Here is a 17688-nt window from a genome sequence, read left to right as displayed (position 1 = left end):
GAAAAAAAAAAAGCTTTGAAAAGCAAAACAAGACTTGTGTCATTGCCCTTAGTGAAACATTCCACTTTCTCCAGTACATCCAAACTCTTTAATTGTCTTCCATCTGAGGAGGAGCTATTCCCACAGGAAGTGGACTTTCTACAAACTAATTTTTACCTTTCTGTGAGCAAGCCGCACTGACAGATCAGTTTTAGGCTAAAAGCACAATGTTGTCATATTTTACAGAAATACTTCAGGTACCTGGAGTGCTTTGCAATCGTGTTTTAAGAAACATGTCTAACATTTGTCAATGTTACTTCTTCATTTAGCACTGATTGTGAGATAAAGACATGCATGATTCAGTACTCTGTCAGAGCTTGGGCTCCTTCCAAGCAGTTGCAGGAGATCAGGCAGCCAGCACTGCACTGCAGACAGGCAGATGTCTGGAAGCTGTAGTGGCTGCTAAATACAGTTCATGCAATTTCAATTATATCGTCTGCATACAGCAAGTTTCAGACGCAGTGTTTGGTTAAATAACCATGCAGGAAATAGCAGGTTATGGTTTCAACCAACAGGATCTGTTCCAATCCCTCTACAGCTCACACACACATTTTTCTAGGAATGCAGACACGCTGTACAGACTACACAACAAACTCCCAGAGCATTACCTGTATTTTACATTCCGCCTCCACAAGCTGCAGCTTGGTCTGGGCCAGCTCAAGCTCCATTTCCCTCAGCTGGTTCTTCAGAGTTTCCTTCTCCTCATCCGTGTCCTCGTCTGAACCATCCTTGGCAGTGCTGGCCACCTTCACACGGCCTTCCTTATTGAAGAACTCGCGGCAGTGCTCGCAGTCATCCACCTTTTGCTGAGCAAACACGGGGCTGTGAGCGAAGCCTGTGCTGCCCGTGCTCGGGGAGAGCAGCTCAGCACCACAGGAGCCCCTGATGGGAACTGGTGGGGAGGCACAGCCAGGCCCACGCTCACTGCTGGGCTGTTCTGCTACAACAACGGGCTCTGTCCCTCCCACTGCTACTTTAAGGTAAAAGACAGTCAGAGAATCTCTTCCAGAAAAAAAAGACCCCTCAAAAAACGCCCCCCAGCATCAACATTAGCATGTAACCACTCTGGCATGAGAGGACTCACCTTTTCTCCCACATCTCCCCCTTACAATCTCCTCTGTCATCTATGGGGACTCTCAGCCACCATTTTAGTAATGAAATAAATTGTGTGTTTGCTGCTATGGTTTTGCTAAGAGATTGAAACATTGTAGACTGTGGATCTATCTGGTCTCTTACCCGTATTTTCTCAATTTCAGCTTTATTTGCTGTTTGCTGCTTTTCCAGTCGCTCACTCAGCTGGGAACAAATCTGACAAGCAAAATTATGTTACCAAACCATTTATAAATGTAAATTCTCTCCCAAATGAATGCTAAAGCACAAATAAATGCTGCTGCAATATTAACATGGATAGTCTAAGGACCCTTAGAAAGCTAGAAAAATTGGGATGCTGCATTAAGCTGCCTCATTGCACATTTTCCCATTCTCTACATATTCTTCTATCCCCACAGGAAAAGGTGCAGTTCCAACAAAAGTTATTAACAGTTTGGCCTTGCTAAAGGAGCCAGAAAAGGTTAGGAATAGCATGACCCTTTTGTTGCCTTTGGGAAAAAAGAACAGGCAAGACAGAGTAGTAAAAAAGCCTTAATTCATTCCCTGAGACCTGATATGGGCCTACTAAAGAGACACATGAATTTGCTCCCTTGATACCTTCTGATCAGGAGCTTGAATGCCAAAGCAAGGCCTTGAAAGGAAAAAGGCATCTTTTTTTTTTTTATTTCTGAGGTGCATTTGATTGACAAAGCAAAGATGAGAGAGAAGCTGTTCTTGGCATGAAGTGAACCTTTGATATGTGAGAGCCCATCTGAACAAGGTTTGTCTGTACCTGAGGCTGTGGTGACTGCTGATCTGCAAATCCCCACATCAGGGGCAAACAGGACTGACCACTTCAGGATCTTGGCCAAAGAAAATGCAAAACCAGCCAGAGGCTTCCCATTTAGAACAGCTAAATTGTGTCCTCAAATGCATGGCACAGATAACATTGGTTTCCAGAAATCTCCTAAATTACCCCAAAGTCCTGTACTTTGATAACAAACCACATCATCATGAAGCTGTACTTACCTGTTTGTAGTCACCAATAATAGAGCTGTTCTTTTTGATCTCTGACTCTGCCTTATCTAGTTCCCTACGACACATTTCCTTCAGCTGTAGGGGGGAAAAAAAAGAAAATAAAGGGTTTATATAGGTGTAGTCTGAAAAATACCCAGGTGCTCTTTCTTCCTTCTCCTTAACCTCACTGCTGTGCTCCAGCCAGGGACCAGAGCAAAGCCAGGCTTTGGTGGCCATCAGTGCCAGAGCAGTGGGCCAGCCAAGGAAAGGAGGGATTCAGGCAGCCCAAGTCCTGCACTGCCTCTCTGTGCAGCATCTGGCACAGGCTGTGACACCGATTTTGAGTTAAAAATTCCCCACCCTATGAAGCACCTGGCAGGAAAATGCCAAATTCTGCTTTGCTGACGTCCTTTACAGCACAGAGGAGGGACAAACATGACTTAGAACATTAAGCCCTTCCCACACTTGTCACTTTTTATTTTTATCATTTCTGTACTGCAGAGAACAGTGAGAATGACAGAAATGCCCCAACCTGAGCAGATTCTTCCTCCAGGCGCCTCTTTTCTTCTTCTGCATCAATCAGCTTCTGTTTGGTCATTAGCAGCTCCTTATTGAGGGCATCTGCCTTCTCCTCTGCCTGAAACACAGAGTGGAGCCTGAGCAGAGGCTTCCCTGCTGTGCCTCCACCAGGACAGAGCCAGGAGTGCAGCCATTCCAGTCTAATTAAGGTTTGGTTCATTGCTATTAAAAACAATAAAACTTTATTCTGAAAATTATTTTTCTAAAACTTCCCATCTGCAATAGCAAAGCAGCAAAACATCAAAATTAATGGCATGTACCACTATACTCCAGCCCTCTAAAATGCTTCATGAATTCAGTGATTAATTTTAGCAAAACTGGAGTAGGGATTGCTCCAAAGAAACCCAATACCAGAAATAAGTTTCATTTTCTTGTCCAGTCTGGAAGTTGACCAATACATTCTGAAGACAACCAAAGGCACAGAACAGCTCACAATGTGCAAGATCAATAAAAGACCATAACCAGCTCAGACCTAAGTTTAATTTGCAAACATTCAACCTTGCAATGAAAACAGAATTAATGAAAAATGCCTCTAGAACATTTAAAAAACCCCCAGAAGTCTATGAAACATCTCAATGGATGTAATACCATCCCAGAAAATACTGCATGAAAAAAACGGAGCTACCAAAGCAAACATAAGTCAGGCCCCTCTCTCCTTCCTCCTTAAGGGAAAGAAATGTCCCACCAGAAACCAACAACCCCTTTTTACTGCAGTTTTTAAAGCATAAAAATATATTGCTGAAAATTTTCCAGCTCTTTATAAACCACTAAAACTCTGCAAAGTTAAGACATCTTTTCCTGGCTCATACACACAACACAGCCCTTCCCAATAGGTGTATGGATTCTACATAAAAATAGATCAATAACTCAACTGATATATAAAATCTTCAGAAAGTAGCTGTACCAATTCCCTTCAAAGGAAGAAAATCAAAAAGTGAATTTTAGTCCCTTAAAGTCCTGCTGATCCTTTAAAACAGACGGCAAAGGCAAAGAGAACATCTTTTCATTACAGATGGGGTTTCAGCTGTTTGAAAGTTAAAGAACACTGGGATGTAGGAGCCCAACAACAGTAGAAAAACGAAGCCTATTTTCTGGGCTAGTGAAAGGATATTAAGGAAATTCTTGTATTTCCAAATGCTTTGTTTTGATCTTTTGGGTTGCAGATTTCAGACATGCCATGTAGGTATCAGAAAAGGTGCGTTAAACAACGTCCTTTGGTACTTTCCTTTCAGGACCTCAGGCTGGCAGAATGAAACTTATCACTTCAGGATCCAATTAGAAGAATTAATCATGTCCTGAAGTAGGATCAAACCCACCTATCTCCTCCCAGGGGATAACCCAAATGCTGCCAACATCATTTGCCGTCTTTGAGTACAAGACTATTATAGATCAAATTAAGCATATCAATTTTGCCTAATTTTGTTCCTATCCCAGCTCTCCATTAAAAAAAAAAAAACAATGTAAAAATATAACAGTGTCTCATACAGGCTCAAGCAGCCACAAGCAACAGTTAAAAACTGATAGAAAAAGCTTCTTCAGGACAATTTTTGCTGGAGTCCACCTCCCGAGTGCCACTGCTGGGCTATCACCAGTGTGAAGCTTCTGGAAGCTTCACTAATGAAGGGAAAAAGCCCAGGTAAGAGGAAGTGAATGTACCAATGTGTGGGGAAACCCTGCTTCTAGAACATTCTTCTATGATCCCCATTTTACCACCTAAGAACAGGAGATGTAATAAACCCAAAAGTCCTGAACCAAACCTCATTAAAGCAACATTCACCCAGTGGCATCAACATTTACTATGAATAGTTTTCCAGGAGACCGTGGGAAACCTTGAATTGTCTGAGGCAGATCCAATGAAACATTTGAAAGCCTGTCAGCTCCTGCACTGGGCAACTTGCAGAAGCCATTTTCCTTTGAGATTTCAGAAATGCACTTCTCTTGGTACACAACAAGAATGGCAAAACATGAGCACTTGAACTCTTCCCCTCACCTCCCCAGGCAGACAGACTAAATGTGGTGCAGCCTCCCCTGTGCTAGAAATGCCAGCACCTTTCTGTCTCTGCATGTCCTGGAAAAAAAGAAAAAGCACATCCTAATAAAATCTCCCACAATTGAATATGCAAAGAAGGGAGTGGGACAGCAAGCTGAAAGAAACTGCTGTAACACAAAGCAAACCTGAATCTTCCTCCTGAGAGCTCTGCTGATCTGGAAAGAGCCCAGGATGAGGAGTTCACACAGGCAGATTCCAACAAGCCAAATGGAAACCACAACAACATTTTCAGAGTTGCCTGAGGTACCTGAGAACCTGATCCATGCAGAGCCAGACAGACTCAGACTTTCAAGTTTATCAGGCCCTTTGCAAAGCCTGTCTGCTGTGAAATTGTATTCATAAAAATCCCAGGAAAACACAAGCTAGCATCCATGTTATGATTTCTGTGATGGTTCAAAGACTTGCCACAGCTCCTGCCAGACTTCCTTAGAGAAAAGAAAGCAACTACTCAAGTACAGGCTCTCCTTTCCCTGCAGTCTGAATGCTTGTACAATGATGAGTATTTCAGCCAGCACTCCTGTTTCCCATGGACCTCTGTCACAGGCCCACACATGGGCAGGGTGCAATGGGGATGTGGAGGAAGGAATCCTGTCCCCCACAAATCAGCACTCCATGTCACCTCTCCAGGGAGAGAAGGAACAAGGAGTTAGCCCTTGCAGACAGCCCAAGACATGACTTACATTGTCCAAGTCCTTCCTCAGTGCAATCTTGCTGGTGACCAGCTCGTGGGCCAGGTCGTCGTTCTCCTGCTCCAGTCTCATGTTGGCCTCCTGCAGGCGCCGGTTCTCGCGCTGGGGAACAGAGGGGCTGTCAGGGACAGGGCTGCAGGGGTGCCACACACAGCCCTGTGCCCACACACAGCCCTGTGCCCACACACCCACACACAGCCCTGTGCCCACACACAGCCCCTGTGCCCACACACAGCCCCTGTGCCCACACACAGCCCTGTGCCCACAGACACACACACAGCCCTGTGCCCACACACAGCCCTGTGCCCACAGACACACACAGCCCTGTGCCCACACACACACACACAGCCCTGTGCCCACACACAGCCCTGTGCCCACACCCACACACAGCCCTGTGCCCACACACAGCCCTGTGCCCACACACCCACACACAGCCCTGTGCCCACAGACACACACACAGCCCTGTGCCCACACACACACAGAGCCCTGTGCCCACACACAGCCCCTGTGCCCACACACTGATGCACCCACACACAGCCCTGTGCCCACACACACACAGCCCCTGTGCCCACACACAGCCCTGTGCCCACACACAGCCCTGTGCCCACAGCCCCTGTGCCCACACACCCACACACAGCCCTGTGCCCACACACACACAGTCCCTGTGCCCACACACAGCCCCTGTGCCCACACACAGCCCTGTGCCCACACACTGATGCACCCACACACAGCCCTGTGCCCACACACCCACACACAGCCCTGTGCCCACACACAGCCCTGTGCCCACACACAGCCCTGTGCCCACACACACACAGCCCTGTGCCCACACACAGCCCTGTGCCCACACACACACAGCCCCTGTGCCCATACACAGCCCCTGTGCCCACACACAGCCCCTGTGCCCACAGACACACACAGCCCTGTGCCCACACACAGCCCCTGTGCCCACAGACACACACAGCCCTGTGCCCACACACAGCCCTGTGCCCACACACCCACACACAGCCCTGTGCCCACACACACACAGCCCCTGTGCCCACACACAGCCCCTGTGCCCACACACAGCCCTGTGCCCACACACACACAGCCCCTGTGCCCATACACAGCCCCTGTGCCCACACACAGCCCCTGTGCCCCCACACAGCCCCTGTGCCCACACACAGCCCTGTGCCCACACACAGCCCCTGTGCCCACACATCCACACACAGCCCTGTGCCCACACACAGCCCCTGTGCCCCCACACAGCCCCTGTGCCCACACACAGCCCTGTGCCCACACACAGCCCCTGTGCCCACACATCCACACACAGCCCTGTGCCCACACACAGCCCTGTGCCCACACACACACACACAGCCCTGTGCCCACACACTGATGTAGCAGCAGGGGTATCATTGTGCCATCAATGCCTTGCCAGTACTCTCCTACAAGTACTGCTTTTCTTGGTTCAAAATGAAATTTGCATGCTAGGAACAGGTAAGAGAGGAGAATCCTGGAAAAAATACTCTATTTTCTCTCTTCTGTTACAACTCCCAGCACACAGATGGATACTAAAGAAAGTTTACTTCTCTGATTAAAATACATGAATTTATTGTATCTATGTCTCTGTGTGCGTTATTGTGCTATGTGTATGCATGCATAACTTGACGTGTAATTTATCCCTGTATTACATTTATTTGATAAATAAACTATTTATAAGATTATATGCTTAGTGCAGTGTACATCATTTGAAATTAGGAAGAGGAGTAAAAGGGGGAGTATAAACATGGAAGGCAGAGTTAGAATCAGTCAGGCATTTCCTTTCTGTTCATGGCTTGTGGTGCAATCAGCACGTTAAACAGGCTCTACTGAACCAGTTCTATAAGCCCAAATAAGAATTCATATTATTCCTTTTCTTGCACAGCTGGGCTCACAACACCCCATCCTGATCAGCACTGCCAATAGAGAGACATTCCCTTCACATTCATGGAGCTGATTCCCCTGTTGCATCCAAATTGGTCAGAAAAAAAACCAGCTCAAAAAGGAGTCAAAAGCAGCAACTTCCTGTTTGTTAAACCAGACTGGAGAAGGTAAAGCATTACCTCAAATCTTTCTATAGGATCCTCCTGTTGAGCCTGCTGCTCTCTCATGGTATGATATTCCTTTTCATATTTCTTCAGCTTCTTCTGGCTAATCTAAATTAAAGCAGCCCATTAGTTCCTGCCCAGAACATCAATAAAAGAACACAACACAGACAGGGTTATGGAACAAGCTTCAGGGAACTCCTGCCTCCCCCACAGCACAGCTCCTGGCTTCACCCGTTCTGAGGGCCTCAGGTGTGGCCAAAACCAGTTCCACTCAATAGAATGACAGCAGCCTCTTCCTGTGGGATGCAGGGAAAGTTTCAAAAGGCACCCAGAGCATCCTGCCCAAGCTCCCCCTTGGTGCTGCACACACTGCAGGGCTTCTGCACAACAGAACCCCGCGAGACGTGGTTCATTTTGGGACTGGCCTGATGCTGAGCCTTCTGCAGCTGCTTTCTCAGCTGTAACATTTATCATCACACAGAAGCATTGGGTTTACTTTACATGAGACTGTAAATGCTGAAAGGGCAAGTGCAGGCTCAGCTGACATTTCTGCCAGTGTCACTCAAGCGCTGCCCGAGGTGCCGCGGTGTCTGGGCCAGCAGCAGCCCCTCAGAGCACAAGGGCTGTGTCCCTGCTCTGACCCACAGCACCAGCAGAGCCCTCTCACAGGGCCCCACGTTCCCCTTCTGAGAGAAGGGACACGCAGGTGATGCTGGATTCAGTGTGATGGGCCCAGAGTTCAAGAGCTGCAGGGACAGGGAAGCTGCAACAGATCCTGACCAGCATTTTCCTGGTGCCACCTGTGCCAGACTGGTTTAGCAGCACCACACCAAGATCACTGTGAGCATTTCACATGTAAGATATTATGCATCTAAAGAAAATCTCTAGCATTAAAGTTGCACCCAAACATTGATTTTTATCTCAGTAAACCAAATATATTTAAAACCTATAGCTAGGATTTCCTCTTTAAAAAACCCTTTCTGAGAAACAGGTTGAATTTTACATGCATAAATGAGCGGCAGGATGGAAAACGTGTTTGGTTTCCCTGCAGTCTGCTTTCCTCACTGAAACCTCCCCGGGCAGGAGCTGCAGATCGCGGTGGCCAAGCTCCCTCTAGTGAGAGCAGCCAGAAACGCCTCTCTGCACTCGGGAACGTTCCTGCGGAGATGCCAACATCACCTGGGCTCACACCACAACTGCAGGAGCTGTTCCTGCACCCCAGAGACCCACCTAGAGAATTAACCCTTCACTGACAATGGAGCCTGTAACTCGAGGAGATTATTTCACTGCTCTGCCCCTGCTCAAACTGCCCAGATTTGGGGGTTTCACACCCCAAACCTCCTGCAATGTATAGTTAGATCCTGACAAATGACGCATCCACCATGCCAGAGGAAAGGAAGGCAGGCACACCACTACTACTGTATTCTCATCTTCTACTTTTCAAGTGCATTAAGCCAGTTTTGCCTTTTTTAGGTGATCTTGAGCAGATCTGTCATTGTCATAAATTCTGGGCACAGGAGGCCTGGGGAAGTCAGCAAGGATTCTGGGTTAGCAGAAATGGACACTGATGTCCCACCACATTTTTCAGGAGGCAGCAGCAGCTCTGTTAACATCTGTTGCCCAGAGAGGTGAACTCCCCATCCCTGGCAGTGCCCAGGCCAGGCTGGATGTGGCTTGGAGCAGCCTGGCATGTGGAAGGTGTTCCTGCCCATGGCAGGGGTAAATGAGATGGGCTTTGAGGTCCCTTCCAGCCCAAACATTCTGTGATTCTATGCCTTGAAGGCAACTCTGAGGAGTGACTTTAAGAATCTGGTGCTGTCTCCAGCTGATGACTACCTGACCTCCTTTCCAGCAGAATGCTGTTCTCATCACAATGCCCTAGCCAGGCTCCTTCTCCCTTCCTATACATTATTTATTTTGATATCAGGCCCTTTTCTGCTCAGAGAAACACTTCCAAATTCAGAGCTGGAGATCTCTACTGACAGCAAAGGACTTGTATTTTAGGTCAAGGAAAGCAGTGATGTGCAGCACCCCCATCAAGGAGGTGACACAGAAGTGTTCTGAGCCGAGCCCAGCAGTGTTTCGTCCACAATCTCCCCTTTATTGCCCCAAAGCACCCCAGGAGAGCAGGGGCAGCCCTGCCATGTCCCCTCAGAGCCTGCTTGTGCCACTCCACACAGCCCTGGCAACACTGGGAATTTTGGCAGAGTGGGAAGAGGAACAAGTTGTCATTTGAAAACATAAAAGGCAAATGCACTCATTAGGATGATGTGAACCAGATGCATGTGGATCATTTAATCTGTGGCTAATGCTAAATGATTAGAGAGATAAAATAGCTTTATTCTTGATTATTCTGTAATTGCTACATTAGTTTCACACAAGATGAGCTTGAATTCTGTGCAGAATACTGGTATCCACACTGCTACTGCACCTGGATCACAAAATGCCTGGAATGTTAACACACCAGGGGAGCTGGGTACTTCCACACTGACACTACAGAGAATTCCTCTGGGGAATTTAAGGAAAAAGGACACTTTGAACCATGTCAGTGTATTTGGCTCAAAATTACTCTCCATGACCAGAGCCAATGAAGCAGCACTTGCCCTTGGAGCAGGAGGCAGGAGCCTCCCTCCCAGCTCACCTTCATGTTGCAGGCCAGCTCCATCAGCTTCTTGGCGTTCTCCTCGGAGCGGTAGCGCTTGGGCAGCTGCACTCGGAAGAACTTCAGAGCCCCCTCAAAGTCAGTCAGCAGCAAATCATCCTTGGTAGTCTGGAGACACGGCAAGAAACACCAGGAAATGCCAACTTTTTACAGTTATTGAAACCCAGGAACAATAAAGCCACAACAGCTTTGGAAAGCTGCAGTAACATTGCTGCTCCTTAACCTTCAGCAAAGAGTGTTTGTTTCTATTTCTGCAACCTTCTATTCCACCCCCAAAAAAGCACTGTGCTGCACAGGACATGCCAGATTACAGCACGTGTGCCACAGGCAGTTGTGAGCTTCTCAAAAAGCCAGCATATTTTTCTAACAGGCATCTTAATTTTAATATGGGGCATGAAGATGGACAAACCACAATGTAACACTGTATACTCACTTTTAACAATCCCAGTGCAACGTTGAAGATAACACTTATTCCCTGAAAAGAAAAAATAATGACAAAATAATTTAATTTCTCAGTATTTACAAGCTTGGATAGGAATTTATTTGGTGGGGTTTGTTGTTTGCCTAGTTTCTGTGAAAAGGAGAACCAGGATACCTGTGTAACCAGGTGCTATATAAATCAAAGGCACAAGAACAACTTTGCAAACAACTGGCAAAATATCTTTACTGGAGAGTCATTAGAGAGAGAGAGCAAAACAATCAACACTGGTTTTACTGTCTCCTTAGCAGTCTGAAACTCTAAAATTATGTTGTGCACTTAATTTCATTTCTTAATGAATAGTTGGACAGCTCAAGATAATTTAATTTTCATACAGTGACTTCTAAAATCACTGATTTAAATGCAGTAATTTATACACCCATGTATTAAATTCCGGTCTTCACAAACAGGGATAATTCATGCAATGAAAACAAAGTGACTCACTTTAGGACAGAGTCCCATGGCATCTATTCTGCCTCTACTCCTCAGAAGAGTTCTATTCATACTCTCCAATTAAATTAAATACAAACAGTTCCGTACTCAGGAGTAGCTCACACCTTCTTCAGAGGTCCCACTCATAACCATGACACATTGCTCATCTTATTTCAAAATCCTTCTTTTCTTCTTCCCACCGAGTTATTCTTTCACCATTACTTTAAAATGATGAAAAACCCCTTAAAACTTCTCTATGAGCCCATTTACTGTTTATTAAAATGAAAATGTGTTTCTAAACAAACAGAATTGATTTTCTCCATACCATCTGCTGCTTTCTATTCCACTGGCACATGGACAAAGCAAGCAGCAGACACAGGGAAAGGGCAAAACATTGACCAGGAGGTTTGTGAATGCTGAAAGCCTTCAGTAAGGGAAAGGCAGGAAATCAGCCACTTCACAGGAACAAGTGCAGATCCAACATGAATGGATGCATAAAGTTACCCAGCAAATCATTAAATAACTCAAGGATGCTTCAGTACAAAATGGGATTTGTTCACTGATGGCAATGAGTGCTGACTGTAATTACACTGCTTACCCACTGTTCTATACAGGATTACAGACAATGTCTCAATACAAAGAATTTTGCTCTCTAAATAGAAGTTGTGAAATATAGAGAGACTTCAAGTTTTCCAGGAGAAAGATCTTCAAGCTTGTCAGATTACCAGCATGAGAGTCGGCTGGGCCATTTTATACACAATGGCCTCCATGCAATAATATGATAGGAAAATAAAAAGTCATCATTGTGTATTACATGACTTCAGAAGAGGGGAGCCCACATATCTGTAAATCAGCTCTCATCAGGCTGTACAGAGTCTTCTCACATAGATTCACCAATGCCATAGGAAATAGGAGATTATAACCTTTTATATAGCTATTGATTCTTAATTTGTTTCTTTAAAATGCTGGGATTCTTTATCATTGCAGAAATGTAACACTTCCACATAAAAATATCACACGCCTTGCTCTGAGAGAACAGATAGTAACAAGGACATGAACCAAGATAGTGACAAACTGTCAAAAGCTGGGAGCTGTGCAAGTCTCCAGTTCTAACACATACCTCACATAGGAGTAAGTCAATAATGTGGAAGACCATGTAGAGAGGGAATTTTGCAGTGAACAGGGTCAGGAACCACTGGGAAGCATACATGTGTGCTTCAAGGCTGATGTCCAGGAAGTGGTTATACAGATCAGGAATGTATTCCTAAAGGTAAAACACACAGAAGCACTGAGAGTTAATTTGGGCTATTTTGGAACTGTAGCTGAAGCCCCAAGCTCCAGAAGGAAGAGTGACTACCAGTGCAGGGCTCTGCATGCACCAGGTGGGACAGGAACGGGCCTGGGGGCCTCCTAAGGATGCCAAAGGCTTGTCCTGGGCTGGATGTCCAGCAGGAGCCTGGGATTGCCTCAGCAGGGCCCAGCAGGGGCTGTGCTGCCACCAGAGCCACTCCAGCTGTCAGCAACATCTGCCCTCAGCAGCACCACCCTGCTCCTGAGACCCCTGCTACCACAGCTGCCATGGTCCTGCCTCTCCACCCTCCTCACAGCTCACCAACACCATTCACCCTTACTCACAGCTCACCAACACCACTCATCCTCCTCACAGCTCACCAACACCATTCACCCTCCTCACAGCTCACCAACACCACTCATCCTCCTCACAGCTCACCAACACCATTCACCTTTACTCACAGCTCACCAACACCATTCACCCTCCTCACAGCTCACCAACACCATTCACCCTCCTCACAGCTCACCAACACCATTCACCTTCCTCACAGCTCACCAACACCATTCACCCTCATTCACAGCTCACCAACACCACTCATCCTCCTCACAGCTCACCAACACCATTCACCTTTACTCACAGCTCACCAACACCATTCACCTTTACTCACAGCTCACCAACACCACTCATCCTCCTCACAGCTCACCAACACCATTCACCTTTACTCACAGCTCACCAACACCATTCACCTTTACTCACAGCTCACCAACACCATTCACCCTCCTCACAGCTTACAAACACCATTCACCTTCCTCACAGCTCACCAACACCATTCACCTTTACTCACAGCTCACCAACACCATTCACCCTCCTCACAGCTTACTCACAGCTCACCAACACCATTCACCCTCCTCACAGCTCACCAACACCATTCACCCTCACTCACAGCTCACAAACACCATTCACCTTTACTCACAGCTCACCAACACCATTCACCTTTACTCACAGCTCACCAACACCATTCACCCTCCTCACAGCTCACTCCCAGCTCACAAACACCCTTCATGCCACAGGAACAGGGCAGAACTGCAGGCTCGGGTCAGTTCACCCCCAGTGAGCCCCACCTGCATGAGGCGCTCCAGCTGATAGAACTTGCAGTGCAAATCTTCAAAGTTCTGTTTGAAAAGTTCCCTGAGTCCATAATCAAACATGATTTTGACCAGAACACTGAAAGCTTGCTCCTCAGGCATCTGTGAGACAGGAAAGTGGATTTAGCAGCCAGCATTAAAACCTCTCACATCAGGTGAAAAGGCAGGGGAAAGGTTCAGGCTCCAGAACTCATCAGAATCTGAATCCTACAGATTCTGAGCAGCCTAACCCTTTGTCACCCACATAAAAAAAGGCAGAAGCAGTATTACAGAAGGATATTAAACAGGATCTTTCCCTTACTCTTAACTATATATATTTCCCTTTTTCAGTGACATTATTACATTTGATGTTTATTAGATGACATGATTAAGAGAGACCAGTAATTGCTAACAGAAGTTCCGCACCTCACAACCCAGCACCAGTTTGGAAAGGTTCAATCTCCCTTTTCTGCCAAAAACTGAAGGAAAACTCAAAGCTCATCAGTGTTTTGACATTTTTCCCTGCCCTTAAAATTCAGTTTTAATATTTCTGTAGAAAAGTCTGACTTCAGGTCAATTGCTGGTTTCTATAAAGAACAGAACATCCATCTCAAGTATTCTATTATTAATCTGCAGATGGAGTTTATTAAAACAGAAAACTTTGCTGAAACATTCCAAACTGGTAGTGAAGGACTCACAGAAACTTAATTTCCTTTTCTGCAACATTTGTTTTTATTATTTATTTTCCCTAGCAGCCACACTCCAAAGGCTGACTTCAAAGAGAATCTTTGAAAAGAAAAGAAACTTATTTGAAATTTAGCTTTTCCTTACATGCATACATTATTCCCAGAAGCCACAAGCACTGTTAAAGAGAGAACTCTGGAATAACACAGGGCTCAGTCATGAGAGTGAATCTCTCTAGGGCAAGGGAGCCATGACAATGAGGAACTACGAGCAAGCACATCTGTTCCAGGGAAAGTGTTCAGTTCTCACAGCAGGAAGAGTTGCCCTTCCCTATCTCATTCAGTGAGGAAATAAAGAATTAATTGCTCATCTAGGAAATATTTCAGATTACAGTTACACAGAACTAAAAGGTTGTTATCATTAATCACTTGGCTTTTGTTTCACAAGAATGGAGTTTACAATCTCCTCTGTATCCTCCCCTGACTTTACAGCAGTATGGAAAATCCTCCCCTGAAGGCCAGACTTCCTCTTCCACCAAAAACTGCAGAGAGCTCTTCTTGCTCAGCCCTCGATGGCAGCAACAGCTGGGGAAAAGAAACCCCAAAGCACTGCTGGGCTCAGGAACTCTGCAGCTCCAACCACCCTTGCAACAGAAACACTGACAAAAAGCAGACATTACTTAGAAACAGAGCAGTCTATAAATACGCAAATACAGATTTGTAATGCTCTTGTATTTCCCAAGCGTGAGTGAATCGAAAACTTTTGCTCCTGAGAACCACAAATCTCTCTCTAGCTTCTGAACACACCAGCAATTAAAGGATATTACACTGATGAGATCACTTCTATCAACAGCAATTACGTTTAAAAAAGCATAATACAGTTTCTTTTAAAAATATGAAGGTATTATTGTATCCTTCCCTAACCTCTCAAACCAAGAAGCACAAAGACCTCCAGGACAAGAGCCCACAGGCAGCACAGCCTGCCCTGAGCCCCAGAGAACTGACATCCCTTCAATGTCCTAAATCCTGCTCTGTGTATACAGGACAAGGCAAACACCATCTGTATTTCTGACTGATTCCAATAGAAACATCTTATAAAAAGCTAAAATATGACCTTGAAACCATGTAACAAAAACATTTACAGTGTTGTCTTACACACAAATTCCATGCCTACTACTGCTCATGAGTGCAAGGCTGAATGGAAGGGGTCCCAGTGCAGGAACACAAGGGCATGGACACTGAGTCCTCACAAACACCACAGCAATACAACAATGTACTCCTCCCTGTGTAAAACCACTTTATTACTGACCAACATAGAAGTGGATGTGTGCTCTGCAACCCCATTAGCTCAGAAGTCTGTTCTAGACACGTGGAGCAGTATTTATTGTTAATTCTAAAGCAGCTGAGGGTAAAGCAGCACTCACATGTAACAGCAGCACAGCAGCCAGGAAGGACTGGCCTTGGCAGTAGCCAATCTCCTCATCATACACTGAGTAGGCCTAAAAGAGGAATCAAGACTTTACTGGCACCTGTCTCAAGGTAACAAACACAATTAAAACAGAACAATGCATTGAACACAGCTCACACAATTCCCATGGATGGAGTGCAGCCGTTGTCATTCCAACAAAGGGAAAATCTGTATGACAACCAAGTGGGACACACAGAGGCAGTGGATGGTTCCAGTAATGCACCAACGTTGCTGCAAGCACTTATCTGAGTGCTTTTATCTCTAAACAGGTCCCACAGGGATGTTAGGAAGAGGGAGAAGCCCTAGGAATTCAAAAGAAAGTGCTGGAAACTTAAACCATTCCAGCTGAGATACCTGAATGCACTGAGCTGTCCATTTTTGCTGATTTCCACCTTTTAATAATCAGCTTCAGTGCATGCCTATGGCTTTATAACCTCTCTGGAGGTACACAGTCATCTCCAGTTACATAATTTGTCCAGCTTGATCCAGGCTGACAGGTCAGGAATGATGTGAAGTCTTTGCACCAAACACTTCAGTGCAGAGAAATCTGGGAGGGCTTTAGGGCTCCTGTGTGAATAACCAGAGCCAGCCCATGGAGAGGAGGCCGAGCCTGGTGCCAGAGGCTGTCTGCATGACAGGCAATGCTAACACAGCCCCTTCTCCTCAGCCAGCAGCCACACTGCTGGGGATGCTGAATCCAAGTTACCAAAGCAGCCCAGGAGAGCTGAAAGAATACCTTGCATATTTTGTACAGGGAGTCCTGGCCATCTCCCCCAGTGTCTTTGAAATAATCATGGGCAGGGAACGTTCGATTGATGTCCCGGGTGATGGCACTGTCTTGTGGAGACTCCTATCAGAAAAAGAAAATAACATGCAAATTAAAACACATCAAAAGAACATGAACTACAACATGCTAGGATTGAGACTTGGGAGATTAGCACTGGGTTCTGTGCACTGTTCTAAATTTAACAAGACCCAGTGTGCCCCAGCAGAGCTGGCAGCTGCAGATCAGAGCTGGGACAGGTTTGGGTACCTCAGCACATCTGGGGAGGTCAGGGAGTGGCAGAAGGAGCTCTCTCACACACACACACACAGAGACACACACACAGAGACACACAGACACACAGACACACACACACAGAGACACACAGACACACACACAGACACACACACACAGACACACACACACATACACAGACACACACACACACACAGACACAGACACACAGACACAGACACACACACACACAGAGACACACACACAGACACACAGACACAGACACAGACACACACACACACACAGAGACACACACACACAGACACACAGACACACACACACACACACACACACAGACACACACACACACACACACACACACACACACACACACACACACAGACACACAGACACACACACACACACACACACACACACACACACACACACACACACACACACACACACACACCCCATTCGTGCTCCAGGCCAGGGCAGTGCAGATGCAGCCATCCCTCAGAGATCCCTGGATGCCAGCATTGCCCAGGCACACTGCTGCAATCTCACCCCTGCAGGAGTAAGAGCAGCTGTCCCAAATGCTGGCCCCGAGGTTCAGCTTGAGGAACCACTCCTCATCCCCCAGAACTCAATCAGAGAAGGCAGATGAGTATGAGCCCTGGGGAGTGTCACACAGGACAACACGAGGGAGTGCAGGGACAGGTCCTGCATGAGCTGGCATTTCAGCATGAGGAAGATGGAACTTTGCTCTCTACACCATCAGTTTCAGATGCCTTGGACATTTGGAAAGCTGAACAGTAAATAAAGGGGTTTACTCTATCCAAAAACTCATGTTTCTGCTCGGCAAATGGAAAAAGGTTAGAAGTAAAAGATGGTAAAAAAGCACACAATGTAATCGGTGTAAGGAACATTCAATACAGCTTGTAGTTCTTTTTCTTCACAAAATTATTTTTCAAAGAACAACAACAACAAAATTACCACAGTGTGCTTCATTTTCAGTGTGCTTCAT

At 46.1% G+C, this 17688-nt stretch overlaps 2 protein-coding genes across 5 annotated transcripts in view; one reads left to right on the top strand and one right to left on the bottom strand.

Moving 5' to 3' along the window:
• The window catches only part of STRBP (spermatid perinuclear RNA binding protein), a 73651-nt gene extending 68956 nt beyond the window's left edge, over nt 1-4695 (top strand). Inside the window, exon 19 of the mRNA XM_074556186.1 lies at nt 3957-4695. The gene's annotated coding sequence lies outside the window, so the exon portion shown is untranslated. The remainder of the gene's footprint in view (nt 1-3956) is intronic.
• The window catches only part of RABGAP1 (RAB GTPase activating protein 1), a 63211-nt gene that overhangs the window by 1906 nt on the left and 43617 nt on the right, over nt 1-17688 (bottom strand). For all 4 annotated transcript variants that reach the window (XM_074556172.1, XM_074556175.1, XM_074556174.1 and 1 more), the window contains 12 exons: nt 16401-16514; nt 15621-15695; nt 13511-13636; nt 12219-12362; nt 10622-10663; nt 10168-10296; nt 7542-7634; nt 5455-5565; nt 2678-2782; nt 2158-2241; nt 1276-1347; nt 648-845 (listed from right to left, as the gene is read on the bottom strand). In XM_074556172.1, the coding sequence (XP_074412273.1) occupies nt 648-845; nt 1276-1347; nt 2158-2241; nt 2678-2782; nt 5455-5565; nt 7542-7634; nt 10168-10296; nt 10622-10663; nt 12219-12362; nt 13511-13636; nt 15621-15695; nt 16401-16514 (1293 nt within the window). The remainder of the gene's footprint in view (nt 1-647; nt 846-1275; nt 1348-2157; nt 2242-2677; nt 2783-5454; nt 5566-7541; nt 7635-10167; nt 10297-10621; nt 10664-12218; nt 12363-13510; nt 13637-15620; nt 15696-16400; nt 16515-17688) is intronic.

The sequence above is a fragment of the Zonotrichia albicollis genome, chromosome 21, assembly GCF_047830755.1.
Source record: "Zonotrichia albicollis isolate bZonAlb1 chromosome 21, bZonAlb1.hap1, whole genome shotgun sequence".
Lineage (NCBI taxonomy): Eukaryota > Metazoa > Chordata > Aves > Passeriformes > Passerellidae > Zonotrichia > Zonotrichia albicollis.
Note: the sequence above shows the minus strand (reverse complement) of the source record. Positions and strands in the feature narration are given on the sequence as shown.